General features: G+C 39.9%; 1 protein-coding gene across 16 annotated transcripts in view; it reads right to left on the bottom strand.

Annotated features, from left to right (window-relative positions):
* Positions 1–1,039: 1,039 nt before the first annotated feature.
* SLC39A10 (solute carrier family 39 member 10) overlaps positions 1,040–18,607 on the bottom strand; it is a 73,589-nt gene continuing 56,021 nt past the window's right edge. For 14 of the 16 annotated variants that reach the window (XM_064433913.1, XM_064433915.1, XM_064433911.1 and 11 more), the window contains 7 exons: positions 15,313–15,482; positions 14,146–14,364; positions 12,754–12,874; positions 11,099–11,467; positions 9,198–9,278; positions 7,287–7,477; positions 1,040–4,248 (listed from right to left, as the gene is read on the bottom strand). In XM_064433913.1, coding sequence (XP_064289983.1) covers positions 4,090–4,248; positions 7,287–7,477; positions 9,198–9,278; positions 11,099–11,467; positions 12,754–12,874; positions 14,146–14,364; positions 15,313–15,482 — 1,310 coding nt within the window. In that variant the 3' untranslated portion in view covers positions 1,040–4,089. The remainder of the gene's footprint in view (positions 4,249–7,286; positions 7,478–9,197; positions 9,279–11,098; positions 11,468–12,753; positions 12,875–14,145; positions 14,365–15,312; positions 15,483–18,607) is intronic. The other 2 variants (XM_064433903.1, XM_064433916.1) reach the window with 2 other exon arrangements.

The raw sequence follows: 18,607 nt of genomic DNA, 5'->3' as shown, positions 1-18,607 counted from the left end.
TTTTTTTGCTCTGGAGGTATTTTTCCCCACTTCTTCTCAGTACTGAAGCTGTACTGAACATACAAAGACACTTGCACAGAATCCTTTCCCAGAGACCTTTGGAATGACTGCAAATGCTGGTGTTACCAAGGCTCAGTCAGGAACACAGCTGTTATTTGATGGCATTCTTACACAGGCATGATGCAAAGTCACACACCACCTTACCCAGATTCTCTATGCATATCCATGTTCACCTTCCCTCCTGAGTTTTCACTGTATCTCCATTCTGGTGAAATTACTTTTCCACTCAGGAATGTTTTAAGGCTTTTTTTTGGGGGGGATTCTATTTTTTTCTGTCTTCCTGGGGAAACATTTTGTGACTGTACAGTCAGTTTATAGATCTCCTACTTCCTCCAGCTTTTAACAGTTTTCAACCTGTGGCCAGTTCTAGTCCAGTTTGTAAGCCAGGTACAGTCTAGTGCCACCACAGTTCAGGCAAAAAAAAAAAAAAAACTAAAAAAAAAGAGACACATCTGCAGGCAACTGAATTTTGTTAGTTCTAAGCTAGTAACTTCTACTGCAGGAAGAGAGGGAATTCTGCTGCATTAGAGGAAGGCACCTGCAGCAATGCCACAGTGAATGAAACAAGAATAGTGAGGAGGGTTTACAGGCAGTAAACTCAGACATGCTCTGGGCAGACCATGTTTCTGAAGGATGGGAGTGAGAATTTCCCAGGATGGGCAACTTTCTCCAGAAGAGGCTGTGGACTTTTTCACTGAGCAGGCCAATGACTACAGGATCAGCCAGACAGTAACTTTCCAGGGAATCCCCCAATCCACTGTTCTTGTTTTCAGTATTGCTCCTACCTGACTGCCCTAGACATAAATGTAGGACAGAGCATTTATGTTGGTTTTTAATTGTTTAAGCAACCCTGTTAAGCAAAGTATTTTGACACCTTCCTTTTCAGAATTTCTTTTAGGGGCTCGTAGTGATGTCTGCTGAACTGAAAGGAATACTAAAACACAAAAGTGATCAAACCTTAAGAAACTCAACAAAAATATCTGCTCCTTGAATTTTTTTTTTTTATTTTCTGAAGGCTCCTTATGTATAAGGAACATACATAAAATGAACACAACACTGTTGACAATGAACAAAACAGCATTTGATAATTTCCAGCTTTATAAAATTTTTTAAAAATGATTTAGTTATAACAAAAAAAACCAATAGCTCAGCAAGTTATCTTATTGGACCATTATCACATTTTAAACCATAGACTCAGTTGTTAATGGGGAGAGGAAAGAAAAAAATAATAAAAAAATAATCACACTGCATCTAGCAACTACAACATTTTCTAAGCATAATCACAGCGGATTGAGTGCAATGTGATTTACATCAGAATTCACATGGGATGTCACACAGTGACAGCATTGTAAAATATACAAGTAACATTTATGCCCTCCAACAAATACAAGTTAAATGAGACTCTGGATTCAAGCCAAATGGAATGTTGAAGCCAAGTAGAAATGTAGTGGAATTCAGATTGTCTGTAACTCAAAAGTGTACATTAGAATCATCTGGAATTCAATACTGGTGGAAATATAGAGAAGTCACAGCTGTTACACTGCTCTGTTACACTTGCAATAAATACTAGAAAATAAAAGTAAACAATCTATATTCCATGAAAAATACAGTACCTACCTTCAACGACCATGTTTTTCCCTTGTCTGAAGATGGTCTTGGAAGGAAGTTAACTATTTTCCTACAGAGGCAGTGTATTGAGCTATAACCACATTCCAACTAATACAACGGTAAATATACTACTGGAAATACAGAAATCTTCATTTGAAAAGAGTTAAGAGAAATAAATCTTAAAAAAATCATTTGACAAAACATCAGCTGCATAATGACCCCCTTATATTTCAGAATTAACAGAAAAGAAAAAATCTTAAGTCAGTCAGTTTAATACAAAGGAAACAGAGATTGTTTAAACTCAGATCTTCAGAAGGTATCCAGGAAGTTTTGTCTCATTGACTTAACATGGGCACTATGCAAAAATGTCATCCAGGAGTTTTACACTGCCAGAAATTCAGCAATCTGAAGCTAACAACAGTGTGTTTGCTAATTAGGGTTCTACACTAAATATGTTTAAAGAGGAAAAAAGAAAACCTGAGTTCAGAACATCAAATGGCTGCGTGCCTGAACTCTGGGCTTTTGGCTTCTTCACTGAAGAAACTGCACCCTTCTTTGAAATGGACCCTTAATACTGTTTCCTGATACTGCATTAGGAACAAATACTGGCAACCAACTGATACCTTTAAAACACATGAGCTGCTCTCAGTAAAAGCTAAACTGACCAATGAAGCTTCTGAAGTAAAGGGCCACAGGAAACACAGGAACTTGAAATGGAATGCAGAGACCCACTGGCTCTCATTAAAGGCGTTAGGAGTAGTGTTTTTAGCAGCTACACTGGCACCAAGCAGACCGGAACTTTAAAACTTACGGCACACAGTCAAAGTACAGCTTTTACCTGGCATACACAGGAGAGAGACAGACTGGGTGTTTGGAAAAAAAGCTACTACCATGCTTAGGACTGGTACTACAGAATCAACTTGCACTCCCCACAAACTCACCATTTACTTTTTGTTAAGGAGATGGGTACAAGAAGAACTAACTCATGTCTGGCAATAAACGCCTGTCAGCACAATCTGATTTAGGACAGCTGGTCCCAGCAAGTTAAGGCCCAAATTTTCAGTCTATTCTTCTAAATGACACATACCATGGTTCTACCACATCTGCTTTTTAATAATCTAATTTAAATACCAAAATTGTAAAAAAATATCATAGAAATGAACTCCTTTATACTGGAAGTAGAAATCTTCTTACATATTCTTTACTGCCAGAAATGGCTGGTGTCACAATGTCTGATATCAAGGCATTGCAGGAAGGGATTTGACGCGCTGTTACAGTATCGTAAATACCCTACCAGTACAACATACACAGAGCATAATTTAACCCTTGTGTCCAGCTGCAGCTACTAGCATCTTGCACCTTGGTTTAACATGAAGAAGAGAAAACAGTCCAAAATAATAATTTTAAAAAATGGAGAAATTCCCACATGGATTCTCTTGTTAAAAGAGTTTGCACAAATTCACAGCCACAATTCTTCAGTAGTTTATGCTGCAAGTGGCACACAATACATGTTTAGCGTCTGTAAGAAAGAACCAGAAACAGCTCAATAACTCCAAGGTCAGGGATTTCCCCAAGCTAACACTAATTCTACTGCATTTTGCATTTTCCTACTAATATCAAGGAACAAACATCAAATAAATCTCAGCTGGGGAAAAACATCATCAAACTGACCCTGAACAGAAGTTACACTTCGCAGAGTACATGGCAACAGCCTGCCTTCTTACACAAGAGGTTTGCAATGATGGAGTGCAGCTTAATACAGCTTCCAAGAATTTAAACAGTGTTTAGGCTTGGGGTTTCTTTTTAAAAATTTAAGCCAGCACAGTGGCTTCCAGCCATGTCCTGCTGTAAGACTGAATACTTCAAGTCACCACTACGCAGAAAAATCAGCACAGGATTAATACATATATATACAGAGGTGCACACACACACAAGTGTATGTGTGCACATCTGTCTATATCTATACAGATCTATACACACACAGAGCTAGGAGCTACTCAAGACTCATGTGGCACTAAAAGTTTCCTTGGGTTCCTTGCACAGGTGTGAGTTTCAGCTGCAACATCTGGGTTCTGTCCAAGTGCACTAATGGAATGGTGTTTTCCCAAATGAGATCTTTTCCTGTACTTTTTCTTTCTTAAGCAAGCAGTGCTCCCTATACAGCACCCTGACCTTGGCCCTTATTTCTCAGATTTAGGGTTTCCTAAACGCTGCTCACTCAAGTTTAGGAGTTGTGTTGGGTAAGCTCATTGGATGGGATTAGAGAAAAGCAGAAGCTACTCTAGGCAGAAAGGAATCTCCTGTCCTCCTGTAAGCAGTGCAAGCACCACATGTCCTCTGAGCAGTGTGCACACAGCCACACAGTGCAGACTCAAAGCCAGACAGCAACAGATTGGAACCACAGTGATTACCAGCATCAGGTCAAAACTGGATGTCAAGCACTATTTTGTCTTCATAGAGGGCAATCACCAGCATGATGGCAAATCCAAGAAGCAGGCCTAGATTCTGAAGAATAAACTGCCCCACAGGACAGTAACCATGCTCTTCATTATCTCCATCTCCATGAAGCATTTCTGGAAGCTAAAAGATACAAAGCAATTTAGGAAGTTGTTTCACCTCTTTTCCATTTATACATGGACAAGTTTACAAGATGATATTGTCAAGGATAAACACTCCAGGGTTCAGATATAAAACCAATACATTAAGACACAGCTTAAACTCTACCAAACAACTACACTCAATAAAAACATGATCATGTGATGTAGTTCCAAAACAAACTAAAAAAGCCTTTCCTTCAACTTTCACCAGATCATCCAACTGAACATTAAGTTCCTCAAGACAGGGTACAGCCAATATTCTTCAAGTTCTGCTCTTTTAATTTGAAAAGAATTCAAGTCAGGCTCAAATAAACATATGACTTTGATTAACTTAGCCATTCATTTGTCATTTGAGACGCTTACACATATTCACATACACATCCTTTTTAAATCTGGGAATGATAGCTACAAGCAATTCAAGAGAAATTTTTTGTACAGAAGAACTTATGAAAGTTCTAGACATTCTGAATATTGCTCACCTATGAGGAAAAGTCAAGTACTGACAAAATAAACTAAGAGTAGTGCTCTTGGAAATGTAAAAATAAAGTTTTGAGTTTTACAAAGCCATCCACATAGAAAAGAAGTAGAATATTTACAAGGAAATTAATTCAAGTAAACAGGAGGTACATGTTAAGATCTGGTTACTGAGAGATGCTTCTGCCTGAATTAAAGTGCAAATAAAACCATATGCCAAAGTCAAGAGTCAGGATTTTATTTAACAGCAAATATGAGGCAGAGAGAGAAAGAAATAAGAAAGAGAGAGGAGGGAGAGGAGAAAGAAAGAAAGAAGGTGGGAGAAAGACATGATGGGAGATGGGAGAAAAAGCACAGAACATAGTCACCACTTATGGAACCAGCTAGTGTCCTCCTGGTCTTCCCCAAAGCCAGCCACTCAAAACTTGTCACCATGTGCACATTTTAGCAAACAAAGGCTCAGTGCTCATTGGCTGTGCAGTTCTCTTATTCTAGGGGTTAAATTATTCCCTCACTTCCAATGCTAATTATCCCATCCCAGTCTCTCTCTCTTCCTTTGAGTGGGTGCCTCACAGGAGTGCTGGGCTGTGGCCTCCCCCTCCTGGGCCCAGCCAGAGCTCATTTTCAGCAGAGCTGCTCTGCCTTTGCATTCTTCTCCCCAGTGTTGTTTACTTCTCCTTAGGCCTGAGATAACTGGACAATAGTCCCATCTTAACCTTATCTTTAGTCAGGACTATACTCAGCAGAGTGGGATTCCATGGGGGCAGAGCAGTTGCTTCTTTGCAGTTTGCTACAGTGGGCAAAGTCCTTCGGTGATTTAACAGTGTTTAAGTCTCTTAAAATAATTTCTTCAAGGAGGGAATTCTTACAGGAATTCCTTCAAGACTCACTTAATACAGAAAATGATGATACAGAAGACAAGGGATACTATTCCTCAAAACACAAAAAGCCCCCCCAGTTTGTGTGAAAAATGTTTAAATGATTATCACATACACACTAGACCAGGCAGCTCAACAGCAAGCCCTACTCTAAATTACAAAGTGCTGTTAAGTCATAAAGAATAAAGGGCTTCACCTTAGCATTACTGTAATGGGCTTTAACACTCTGGATGTTTACTTTGCCAGCACATCCAGAGATGACTAAACGTTTTGCTTTATTGCTAATAAAAGCTGATGTGACCAATTTCAGGGACCATATAAAGAATGGTCCTGTCAATTAAAAAAACCCCGTCCTTTTGAAGGTGAAAGCTCATGGTGTCAGTACTAGAGATAAAAGGAACAAAAACCACAGCAGATAAATTTGTTTCCCAGTAAGATGAAATTATTCAAGTTGGACTATTCAATGTACCCATTCAAAACAGGAGTGTCAGGAAGGAGGATATTATGATTACTCTTATAAGTTATCACCAAATGAAATTTCATGAAAGAACATGGAAAACCTGGAGGACTTTTGAAATGCCTGAGTTTAGGTGAAAGGCCTGGATAGGAATATCCTTATCATTGAAACCCAGGTAATTACACAAACTTCAGGACAGTCAAATGCAAAAATACCAAAAGGCTCGTTCTTAATGGGCTGGTGAAAGGCATGGATAGAAAACTGCACCTCTGTGAACCTCTGCTCACAGCCAGGGAGGAATCAAAATCTAATCTTGTTGTGTGCCAGGTAAAGAGGTCTTTGAGAAGGAGGCTGATTATGCAGACACCAAGACAAAACTGGTCCAGTTTCAAGTGTCTCTTGCAGAAGCTTTCCTGCTGTTGTTGAGTCAGGCCATGGGACTTTGACTATTTGGTTACTACTATGATGGCCAAGGGAAAGAAAAAGGAATGAAGGAATGAAAGTACTGCCTTCCTTTCCTTGTTCAGTCAATGAACAGGAAATAAGTATCAGACACAGAGCTTACAAGGAAGTGATATTTCAGACATTATAAGCTACTATAGCACACCTAAAGGTGCAAGAAGGATCACTCTACCCAGACATTCTATTTAACAATTTAGCAGGTCCTGAAAAGGACTTATTCACCTATTACTAGATTAGAGTGACTTTATAACAACAGTATATTTACAAATTAAAGTCTCTATAATGAAGTGGAGAGCATTACAAAGTACCCCAAAAGTGAAAAACGATCTCATCACCTTTGGGCTGGTAAAGATGAGAAGTGAGAAAACTGCCTCATTTAAATGAAGCTCTGAAGCAGCTTAGAGGAAAGAAATCAGGACTGAATATGTGCTGGTAACATGTGCACAGCAGCACTGCTGCCTGAAGGCTCTGATCTATGGTGTACACACACTTAGGATAATGCACCTGTGTGTTTTTGAAGCAGCAGCATTTTTCCGCCAGGTAATTTTTTTAAAAGCTACTCACCACAACAGCTCTGGATTACCAGCCGCTCATAGTAAAGTTCAGACTGAACTTTCCAGAACCAAATATATGACGATGAAGTCTCAGTGAAGAATAAACCTGAACAGCAGACTGAAGTGCAGCACCCCCAGAAGGCCCAGCTTCCCTCCCACAAGGCCCCAGAGGCGCAGCCCCACCCAGCAGCCGTACCATGTCGACCAGGGCCACGTAGAGGAACATGCCGGCGGTGACGGCGAAGATCCAGAGGGTGATGTTGTTGGCATACTGCCCCACGGCCGTGCCGATCAGCATCCCGATGTAGGCCATCATGGCTGACAGCAGGTTGTACACGATGGCCTGCTTCACTGTCATCCCTGCCTTCAGCAGCACCGCAAAGTCACCTGCGGGGACAACACGGGCTGGGCGTCAGCGCGCCGAGCGGCCGGAGAAAGCCCTCAGCAAGGAGTGCTGCTGCAGGGAGCAGGCTGAGCCACAGGAGCTGACCACCTCCAGGAACTGTGCACAGCCATGCCTTGAGTAAAATGGGATTTAAAGGTGCCTGTTCGTGCTGCTGATTGTCAGAAAGGCAGCAGTGATTAATTGTGAAGGGTGAGTGGAGGAGTCTAGGTCTGCTCTTCCCACAGAGAACACACCTGTGTGCACACACTCATCTTTCTCAGAAGTTCTCCACGGCACATAAAACCAGAGGCTTAGGATCAATACCTGTGAAAATTCCTCTTAGCTATACACACCTCATTATGCAAATCCAGGAAGAGGATAATGAGGTATTTGTCCCCACAGATGACAATGAATTTGAATTTGAGCACTAGGAAGTTCACATTCACAAAGAATGACTTCAGATCCACCCTGAATCAGTTTTCTGGGTAAAGGCATGCCAGGGTAATGTGTTTCATTCTGAATTCAGGACAGCTCTACTAAATTAGGTGCTAAAAGTAGATACTCTATAAAAATTTAGACTTCAGTCTTGTAATCAGCTCTAATAGTTTTACTTCATTCAAACTGAATTCTTGTGATCTTGAGAAGTGTAAGGTGATGTACAGACATCAGGGCAATTAAAGTAATATTCTTATGTAATGTTCCTATACCCATGCCTGAAATTATTTTCCTAATCTAGAATCAAAAATTAGAATCATAACTATATCAAAATTTAAGGAAAAATATAAAAAAATATATATGACTCACCCCTTATACAAGGTTCATTTCATCATGCTATGCTGTCAAGTTCCAAGCATTGTAATATACATTGCAATCCTGTATCTATTGCAGCAGCTTCACTTAATGATTGTATAGCACAGGTCAAACCACAAACACCTGCTCTATTATTTCCCCACTATGCCTCTGATTTACCTATAGCTCAGGAGATGCCCATATAAAATGCTTTCCTTCATCACCTCTAAGGTTTTTGCAGTGCTTGTTTTACTTCACTTTTGATCATTCAGACCCAGCAGCTCTTCAAGTGAGCAAGCTGTGAGTACAGAGAGAGGTCAGTCTAGCACAACTTCACGTCAGTGTGGAAAACCAGAAAATTCCTCCTCTCTCTGGCTGCTCTTTTTAAACTCTCAGGGTGCAGGACATTTTCATGCAATGTGAAAACAACAGGTTTCATCATGGTTAGCTACCTCCAGAAGAAATGCTTCAATTAGTGGGGGAAGAATCAATAGCACTGGCAATAGTGCCTACAGGCTTTCCCTAAATGGCCCCACCTGCTGAACTTGGCCACAGTTGGAACAAAGCCTCTTCTGAAGATCCCCACATGGAATTTTACTTATGTAAACCTGTGTTTGCTCATGTGACTTAACTTTGTGTAAGACAATGCCACACAGAGTAGTGTGGAACTTTATAAAATGCAGAGCTATGTAAAATGTGTGCTCCTAAGAATATTTTAAAAACATACTCAAAAAGCTTTACAGAAGTGCTGTAGCTAGACACTACCCACATATTCCTGTAGCAGTACCTTCTCTGAAGCAATATTTTTCCCTCACCCTCTGAAGTTCTGGTCACCTGTGCAGCTTCTGCACTGCATTGTGCTTACCACAGTATTACAACAGCTTTTATATAAGGATTTTGTACAGATGGAGCACAGTTTCTACACTTAGTTACCTAATTCATGGGGAAGCTCGTGACAAAATACTGCTATAGATGTACTAATTCCCCCTGTCAGTCCAGCACTAAAAGCTGCTCCTAGAAAAAAAAAAGGAAAAAAAAATTAAAATTATATTTCACTATTTTCAGGTCAGAAAAATTAATAGACTTTGCAGAGCTGACATCCTTCTGTTAGAATGCACACTACTATTTTTCAGTATGTTTGTGCCCTGTCTCTATATAAATGGGAAATACTGGAAGCACCCTGGCTGGATGTGCATTACCACTGCAGGCTTTTATTACTCATTTATCTGAAAAACAAACCCTGGAGAGGAGAACACAACTGGCCAAAAATGAGACATAAAGACAACCAGCTAATAAATAACACCACTTTTAGGAACTCTCAAGTACACGAGGGCAGTTAGGAATGTACATGAGCAAGAGTCTGGCTCTATCTTTCCAGCCTGGAAATCCAAGCTAATATTTAAACCATAACCTCTCTAGCTCCTTTCTACTTATTTTTAGAAAACATATCAGCAATATTAGTAAGCCAGATCTGGAAAACAATATGGGTAAAAACATTGCCATAAATATCTTTCAGTACTTTTGCATAAGCTAATTGAATTCAATCAACTTTAAGTTCATACCTTAAATAATTCTGAGATGAGAAAACTGGCATTAAATTTCTGTACTGTAGCAGAGAAAAGCACAAAAAGAGCCTGCAGTGAGCAGTCTAAACAGGCAGCATAAAGCATAAAGAGAAGACACAATCTGAAGACACACGGGGAATTTATTTCCTCTGGATTCCTCATAGCTTGATATATTAAAAAGATGAGCATGTTTTTCTAAAATCTGCAATTACACAGATTCATCTGTTTGGGCTTGACCCAGGAACACTTAGAAATGGAGTTTCAATACTGTGAAGTGCTCAAAAGAAGGCGTGGCAATTGTTTTTGGCATTAGAAGCCATTGAGTAAATGTCTTACCTGTTTTATGTGAAAATGAAGCAACAAGTTATTTTTTAAGGAGTTTAGTTTCTTTGGAAGTTGTCAGAAGGAAGTGGAGAAACTGTAGTAGATTCCATTGTCAATTACAGACCCTGACAAATGCTTATCCCCCATCCTTCAAAACGGGTGTGTCCCTTGTGCCATTAGTTCAGAACCCTGCCTACCCTTGCACTTTAGCAGCTACCTTAGTCATGAATCAAAACGTGCACTTCAGGCCCCTCACCATCACCCTGACTTGTACATCCAAATTAATATACTTTACAATTCAAATCACATTTAGAACATTGTGTGACTCCAAGTTGATTTAATAAATCTAATAAAATCTCTTTGGTACTTCAATTCTTTTTCTGCACTTGGCTAGAAATAAATCTATACTGACCGTGAACTGAAATAATACTTTGCTTAAATTAAAACTAAATTATCCTAAGTAATACTTTTAAAATATGATTTCTGTAACCTGGCTCACAGTGTATTTTTATTTGCAAGTACTGTATAATTCTATGTATTAACAATACTAGAAATAGTATTACTATTATTGTTAGTAAATATCATTCTAAATAAGACTGAAAGGCATTTATTTATAATTCTAAGGCAACTGAGACCCAAACAAGAAAGGTGGGTTACTGTGCTCCATAAATCCCAAGGTCTGTCTGCACCAATCTCTCCTTGGCAGAGACTGATTGTCACTGCTACTGGTACACTAATTTTAGTGCAAATAGCACAGAATATTAACAAAAGGGAAACTATTGCAATTGACAGGCTTTTTATTTCTGCTCTGCAGGAGACTGAACAATGGCAGTAACCACAGGTGCTACCTGGAAGCCTTACCTGTGATCACTAATAAGTAAAATATTAGCAGAGTTACTAAAGGTAAGGAGAAACTGTTGAGAAACACTCAGTGCTTTTGCTTACCGATTGCTAAGCCATCACTAAAGTTGTGAATGCCATCTCCCATAATTACCATCCAAGCAATATTAGCTATCCCAGTATCTTTCAGGTCTTTTCCAGAATGACAGTGGCCATGGGAATGATGGGAATGTTTGTGATGCCAGTGGTGACTGTGTTTTCTAGCTATCATTTTATCTTCGCCATGGCTGTCATACTCGGAATCGTGCAGCTCGTGCTCTTGGGCGGCGTGGGAGACGTCGTTGTGAGAGTGCCGCAGGTTGTTCTCCTCTTCTGCAGACAGGTAGTTTTTGGCAGGGGGCTCCAGCTGCCCATCCAAGTCAGTCAGTTCAGTTTCATTCAGGCGATCTTCAGACAAAACTGAGTCGTCTGCTCCTGCATCCCACCAGTTGGGAGAGACACTGAGTTAATTCCTGTTTAACCCTTGACCTAAGGGTTAACTGCTTTGGGAAAGCAAAACAAGTATTTTAACACATCCCAGTCTAGCAAATTTGTTGCTAGCATCCAATCCAAAAACTAAGTCTGTCATTGAGACATTTTTTCACAAATGTGCATGTACAATATATAAAAGTCTCCACTGCAAGGCAGCAGCACTGCATCCACAGCACTCAAAGCCAGTTTTAGCCCAGCCTACGCTTGTGCCTGTAATTTTGCTACTGACAAAGTTTATGGTTCAACACTGGCAAAGGAGAGTTGCCACTATGGTGATAATGTCTTAGGGCTGTAGATGGGATCTGACTGGTTTAAGGAAACCCTACCTGGCTCTGCCTGCACATGCCCATACAAGTCACAGCTCAGCCTCCACTGTCATGCAGACATTTCAAATATATGCTCCAACCCCTGCACTGCTGAAAACAAAACTTTCCATGTTCTGTGTCAGTGCCCCAGTTCCCTCATGAGATTTTTGCGTGGAGAAAGGTGCAATCCTAACCCTCTCTTCTACAAACCAATCAAATTAAATAAACCTAATTTGTGCAAATACAAATTTGTATAGGTTCTTCATCAACAAATTAATTCTGCAGCCATGCAGGCAACAGAATCGGAAGGTTATGGAGCAAAGCCTTTGCCCTTCTCTCCTACTGTGGAGAAGGGGGATAAAGCATTTATTCTGGGTACACACAGGGTGAGCATCCACAGGCTGTCATGAAGGAACAGTGTGCAGAAGTTGTTTTGGATACTTGAGGAGTATTCAGGATACTCAGTTGTATTTATGGAAAGAAACAGATTTTGTTTATCTGTAACTGGTCAGATGCTGGGATCTTCAAAGTGGAAGGTATCCCCGTTCATTGTGTGGGTGTTCCTTTTTGATCTTATTTTTGCCAGGGCTGAGCTAGTCAGGAATAGCTTAACCAAAACATCCAAACACCCTGAAAACAAACAAACAAACAAACTCCCAAAGACCCACAGCCACCCAAAACATGACTGCTTCAGAAGTCTGAGAACCATCTCTATGGCATATTAGGAAATGTTCAGAGTGCTCTCTGATCTAAAGAAAACAAAATAAAAAAGATTTAATAGGGAAAAGCATATTAAGTCCTATTAACAATGATTTGCATAATAGCAGCAAAACTGTACAAGAGGTTACATGCTACACACCATGCCCCAGTAACTGCTCCTGCTTTGGATCTCCCAGTCAGAGAATTCTGACAGTAACTGCCTACCTGCAAGGGGTTTCAGCTGAAGCCAGTCAGCATCTGGTCTGTTATTTAATTTGTGATCAGAAAGTTTCCTTCCAATTGGTGATTCTTCAGTCTGGGGTTTTTTGCACCATTTCTGCTTACTCTGCAACAGAAAACAGGTAACATTTGGTTTGTGACAGGACATTGATGGAAATAACAGGAACTGAAATGCTGTCCAAAAATCTCTCCTAAACAGACCAAGCTACTCTCTCTTACCATGTATGACAGAAATATGTCACTTCAAAATATTGATCTTTATAAGGCTTAGCAACAATCTCTTTCCAGCAGGAGTTCTTAGCTACTTACCATGGAATCTCACTCTCAAACACTTACACAGAGATGTATTTCACTTTAATAAGAGGGGATATTCTGACAAGGATTGCTCTCATAGCCCAGAAATATTTCCATGCAGCTATTAGATTTGTTCAAGAAAGCAAATTTGCAGCAAGAACAGCTCCTCTAATTTGTTCAATTTTATTTTTTTGTTTTATATGTAACTTCCCTGTACTTCCCTTGAAGAATGCAGCAAGCTCTTCTCTATCTGCAGCCTATAGAGCAGATCCCAAGGATTTGCCAAAGCAGCCAATGGGATTTAATTATTTAATTAATCTCAAAGATGATATGCACAGTGTAACAGTTTTCATCCTTTTATCAGAAGATCTAGGAAATGCCTCCTCCAGCAAAGAAAATCTTTTGCTGCCTGTCCAGCTCAGACAGCAAGTCTGACATGAAAACAGAGAAGCTGAAAAGTTTTCACAGTAATTTTGGGAAAAACAAGTTGGAATTTCACAAAAATAATTTTCTCCTCAAAGCTGAAAGACAAAGGCAAAGGCTAAAACTGAATTTCCATCCACATTCACACTCCCCAGGGTACTTGCTCTCCTTTTATACCCTATCATAAATACAGAGCACTCCCAGCACTAAAAATGCAATCATTTTTTGAGAAACAAGTTAAAATTTGACTGGCAATTTACAGAAAGCAGGAGGTCTGAAAATTTTAGCATTTTTCTGATGTGGAAAACCTGGACACCTCTGTTACACTGGCATTGTCAGGTAAGAGCATACTGCTAAATTTCTTATCAATTGTCTGACAATTGTTGGCTCTCTAACCACATCTTTCTTACATAATGCTTTCTCCTGTTTTTGCAAAAAAACCCCAGGAAGCTTTAGATGCAGCTTCCTCCATCAGATGTCTACACTGTTTTCCCCAGTTACTTTGTTGAGAAAATCAACTTCTTTAGGAAGGGGATCCCCCACATAACAGACAGAATACAGAGCAGCAGCACTTGTTCACAGGGCAAACACAATTCCTCAGCGCTCACAAGGTACCTTTAGGGAACACATTTTTTAACAGCAAACAATTTCATCACCTACCTTTTGTTTATTGTAATGTTTGTACATTCTTATGCAGTGCTCAATGATGAAGAGAACATAAATGCCTCCAAGTGCCAAGAGCCCTTTGAGCACGGGATCGTTCTCCTGCAGGAAGCTCTCGGCGTGCGCCGCGTGCGCGTGGCCGTGCCGGTGCGAGTGCCTGTGCTCGTGCACGTGGCCTTGGCCATGGTGGTGGCTGTGGTTGTGGCCTCCATGGGACTGTGGGAGAGACAACAGTGACACCACGGCACTGAAGTGGCACTGGGCCAGAAGAAACAACAGAAACCCCCACCCTTTTTTGCTTTTTCTTCACACTCACACATTTTGCCACGTACGTTTTTCAAAAGACTATTCATTACCCTAATCAGTAAATAAATTCCTCTGGGGATTTATTTTTTTTTTTTTTTTTGTTTTGAGGGTGTAGATAATGTAGCTTCAGCTTTTCTCTCATGATGCTGAAAATGAGACTAACATTCAGAAATATCACAAGGAATTACCATTCTTATTTATTCTCTCATTACCAACCAAGCCTTATGACTTTTTAAACTATTACAGTCAATTACACCCTAAATTCTGATCTAAAAGATGAACTTAAACTCTAAAACCACAACCAAAAATGTGTATTAGAATTATACAAAGAAACCATGTAAATATTAGTCTTTGTGATAAACAACTGAGGTAAAATCATTTTAGAAAACATTTCCCCTTTTAAGAATTACAGAGCACCATCATGAATTAAAAGCTGCTCACCTTGCTTGGGCAATTGCTTGATTCAGTACACAATACCTTCTCCCTCAAATATAGCAACCAGGCAGGTTAATCCCCAGAAAATACTTTTAGGTACTGATACACAACTATCAGTAAAGAAGAGACAGCAATACTGCTAATTTAAAAATACTCTTGCTGGGCTCCTGAGTGTTTTACAATAGCGTGACATCAGTTCAACAATGCATATGCAACTAGTTTTCCCCACCACCTTTTGTTTAGAGAAACACATTTCCTTCCTTTCTGTCAGCTGAAAGTCTCCAAAAGTGTTGGTGTCCCTCACAGACAAGTCAATCTCCAGGTGCATCAGTGAGCCTTTCTTTATGGACACTATCAAACAATTCCTTGAAAATTCTAGACTCGTTTACAATTAAGAATAAAAGGTGAGGAGACCATACTTACATGTGGCAAGAGATGGAGCAGTGCATCTCCACTCATTGTTCCTACAGCCAGAGCTACCAAGAAAGTTAGAAGAAATTTGAAGCACCATTGGTTAATGATGGGAACCAAGATCACACCTAGCAAGGAAAGCAGGCTAATGACGGTGATAGAGATGATACCACAAAACCAGGCTGTGGGAAAAAATGAACACAGAAAGGTTATCAGAACAACACCTGGAAAATGTTTAAGCCTGATTAATGACTTTCAATTATGTCTTAAGAAGGTGACTTTCCTTTAACCTAAGTAGTGATTGTTCATTGAAAAGGTGCTGAAAAATATGAAGGCAGTACTGAAGTCCCCAGCAAACCAGAAATACACAGGCTTATTCACAGCACAGTATAATATAGTGAGACATCAGAAGACAGCTAGCTATAAAGAGCCCAGCAATTCTTCCTGATTGTTAGTTCCAGGCTTAGCTTTGTAGCCCTTCATGAAAGAAAAAGCAAAAAGTTTCATACTGGGACAAAACCATCTCTGCTACTTAACTTGCAAGAGCTCTACAAGCACTAATGTGTATGTAACAGTTGTTTTTAATATGATTCTGATGCAAAATTTTCCTGGATTCTGTATTTCTCCCTGTTTGGAGTCACATGTTTAATTTGGCACTATTTATTTCACTTGGTGCTTTGAAACATACACCTTTATTCATGAAAAGATACAGCCTTTGGCAGAGGAACTCTAAAATCAAATGCTACCATAAGAGCTTGAAAAGCTGAAAGCAACTTGCTACCACCAAATAGCAGCATTTATTTTTTCTGAGAATCTTTACTGTTGCCATAGAGGAAGTGATAATGGGATGTGGTATACCCAACATATTCCTGTTAATGAGGGAAGATGTGAACATTTGTACATGACATTGAAAAGAAGGAATTACAGAAGATACAGATCCTATAAACAAAGAGACACGGCTCTTTCAGTCAGCATTTCACTCTAATGAAGTATTTTCTTTAAGTTTTAGTACAAAGGCTTTGATTTTCTTCCACACGGTTTTTCCTAGCTCCACTTTTAATCAAAGATGTTTGTCTACCACATTTTGCCAACTTTAAGGTAAGCTACAACTCCTGACTCAGAATCCCTAACATTTCCACATTTCAGAGAATAATCTCACTTTCCTTGCATCTGTGAGGGTCCAGAAGTAGGAGAAAACATCCTGGAAAATGGGGCAGGGCATGTGTGAGAGGAGAAGAAAAGAGGAACAAATGTGTTGTAGCTGCTCAGTGTCAACATGAGGGTGAAACACCCCAAGAATTCTGTCTGTACCAAACCCACATGGAGCAGATTGATAAGACTTTGTCAGCAGAAGTGTGGCTGCTGCAGGCTTGGTCTGCTTCAACACCAAAGCTCACAACATCTGCTGCTTTAAATTTTATTTTGGGATATTGATTCTTACTAAGTCTGTGGCTGTCATTCCACAGCAATGTATAAAAGGAAAAAGTCCAGCTGCAATGCAAGGGGTACCAGACCACATCCACTGGGAGACAATGACTGGAAAAAGCTTTAGCCAGTATGAGGTGTGCACTGACAGACCTGAGTACTGAGACCATAGCAAAAAAGAGTTCGTGGTAAGTCAAAGTCTGCTGTCAGATGGAACTGAAAAACTGAGGTTGGAAAGCAGGAATACAAAAGTAGGTCTAAAGCTGAAGCAGGACCACGATGACCAAAATACTGCCCCAGGTCCCCAGACTGATCCCCAGAGCACTTCAGCCATGTACCCTGGACCAGCAGGCTGTGCTGAAAACCCAGCATACATGGAGCTGTCCCTCAATGTTCTATCAATCACACATGCAGAAGCAGCCAGATAAAAATGACGCTGCCCCAAGGTGGACACACTCTGGTGTTCAGTGCCAGAGTAGATGATAAACAGCCTTACATGGAGAAAAGTGGAAAGGCTCAAGTTTCATCTATCACAGCAGGTTTGGCAGATACACCTCTGAGGGGCTGGAATACTCCTGTAGATGATACAGGACCTAAACATGGCATCATGATTAAGATAAGGCACATGGGATTAGAATATGGAATCTGTGCCCCTCTCGGATCGAGCCCCAGGGAGCACTGGCATCTGCACAGGCAGAATTACAGCTTGTATCTGATCTGAGACACTTCTCATCAACAGCTCTAAGCCATCTCCAGCTTTAAACAAAATGCTCCCTGTTTACTTCTGTGACTTCTACTACTTCTACTTCATTCAGCAGCAGGGTGTGCCTTTCCTTTTCAGTTGTTTAGGGCCCTCAGTGGTGACAGTGCTCCCCTTCCAGGAGGTACACTGTGAAAGCTCAGTTCTATGGATAAGCCCTTGAAAATCCTCCATTAGAAAATGTCACAGAACTATCTGTAAATTACAGGAAAAAAACCCAACACGGCTTTATAAGTTTTTAAAATTAAGTAAATTATCTTGCTTTAGAAAACCAGTTAGCAGAGGTAATGGAAACCTCACAGGCTGGTATCAATGAACAGAAGCAACACTGGCCTGTTAAGACTGATTGAAAGCTTTGACTAAAACCAAAGTAAATCACAGAAAGCTCATGTTTAAAAGTGACTACATCCTCGTAACTCTGCTGAATACTTCTATCTAAAAATGTTTATATTAGCTTAGGTGGGCACATGCTTTCATTTCAGTAGAGTGCTACAATGTATAGGTTAAGTTACTCTGTGGCTGACATTTGCCCTATACCTCCCACAATCCCCACATTCCGATAACGACTTGTTATTTTTTATACACTTCCTTACGTAAGAACGAACAATTATTATTATATCAACTGAAATCTTGCTGTAATTAATACAAGAGAATACAGGAAATTGTTATGAAGATTGATTTATCATTATCTAATCAAGCTGACTTGTTCTGCAGGTTACTGTTTGAGAGCCAAATCAGTGAGTTAGAACCCAGATTTTTACACTAACTGGCAAAGGTGTTATTTATATTCAAGGTATCAGATGCCATAAAACATGTTAAATGTTCACAATAAGCTTCACTAATTTTGCAGATTAAGTCTCTTAAAACATTAAAGGTCTTCAAGCTGAGTTATTAATGAACTCCCTTTCTCATTACAGAAAAATAAAATGCAATCTTTTAAAAAGAAGCACTCATCTGTAGAAGCTTCCTAATTAAACTGGTCCAGAGCATGTGCAATGTGACAGTTTTGTACAGGGTTTCAACATTTTAATTGGCAGAAAATGCTTAGAGTTGCTCTAGCAATGCTCTTGGTAATAAGGCAGGGGTCAGCTCTTACTACACAGACCACACCACAAAGCAATT

This window comes from Passer domesticus, chromosome 10 (genome assembly GCF_036417665.1).
Source record: "Passer domesticus isolate bPasDom1 chromosome 10, bPasDom1.hap1, whole genome shotgun sequence".
NCBI lineage: Eukaryota > Metazoa > Chordata > Aves > Passeriformes > Passeridae > Passer > Passer domesticus.
This window is presented reverse-complemented; position numbering and strand designations above follow the sequence as displayed.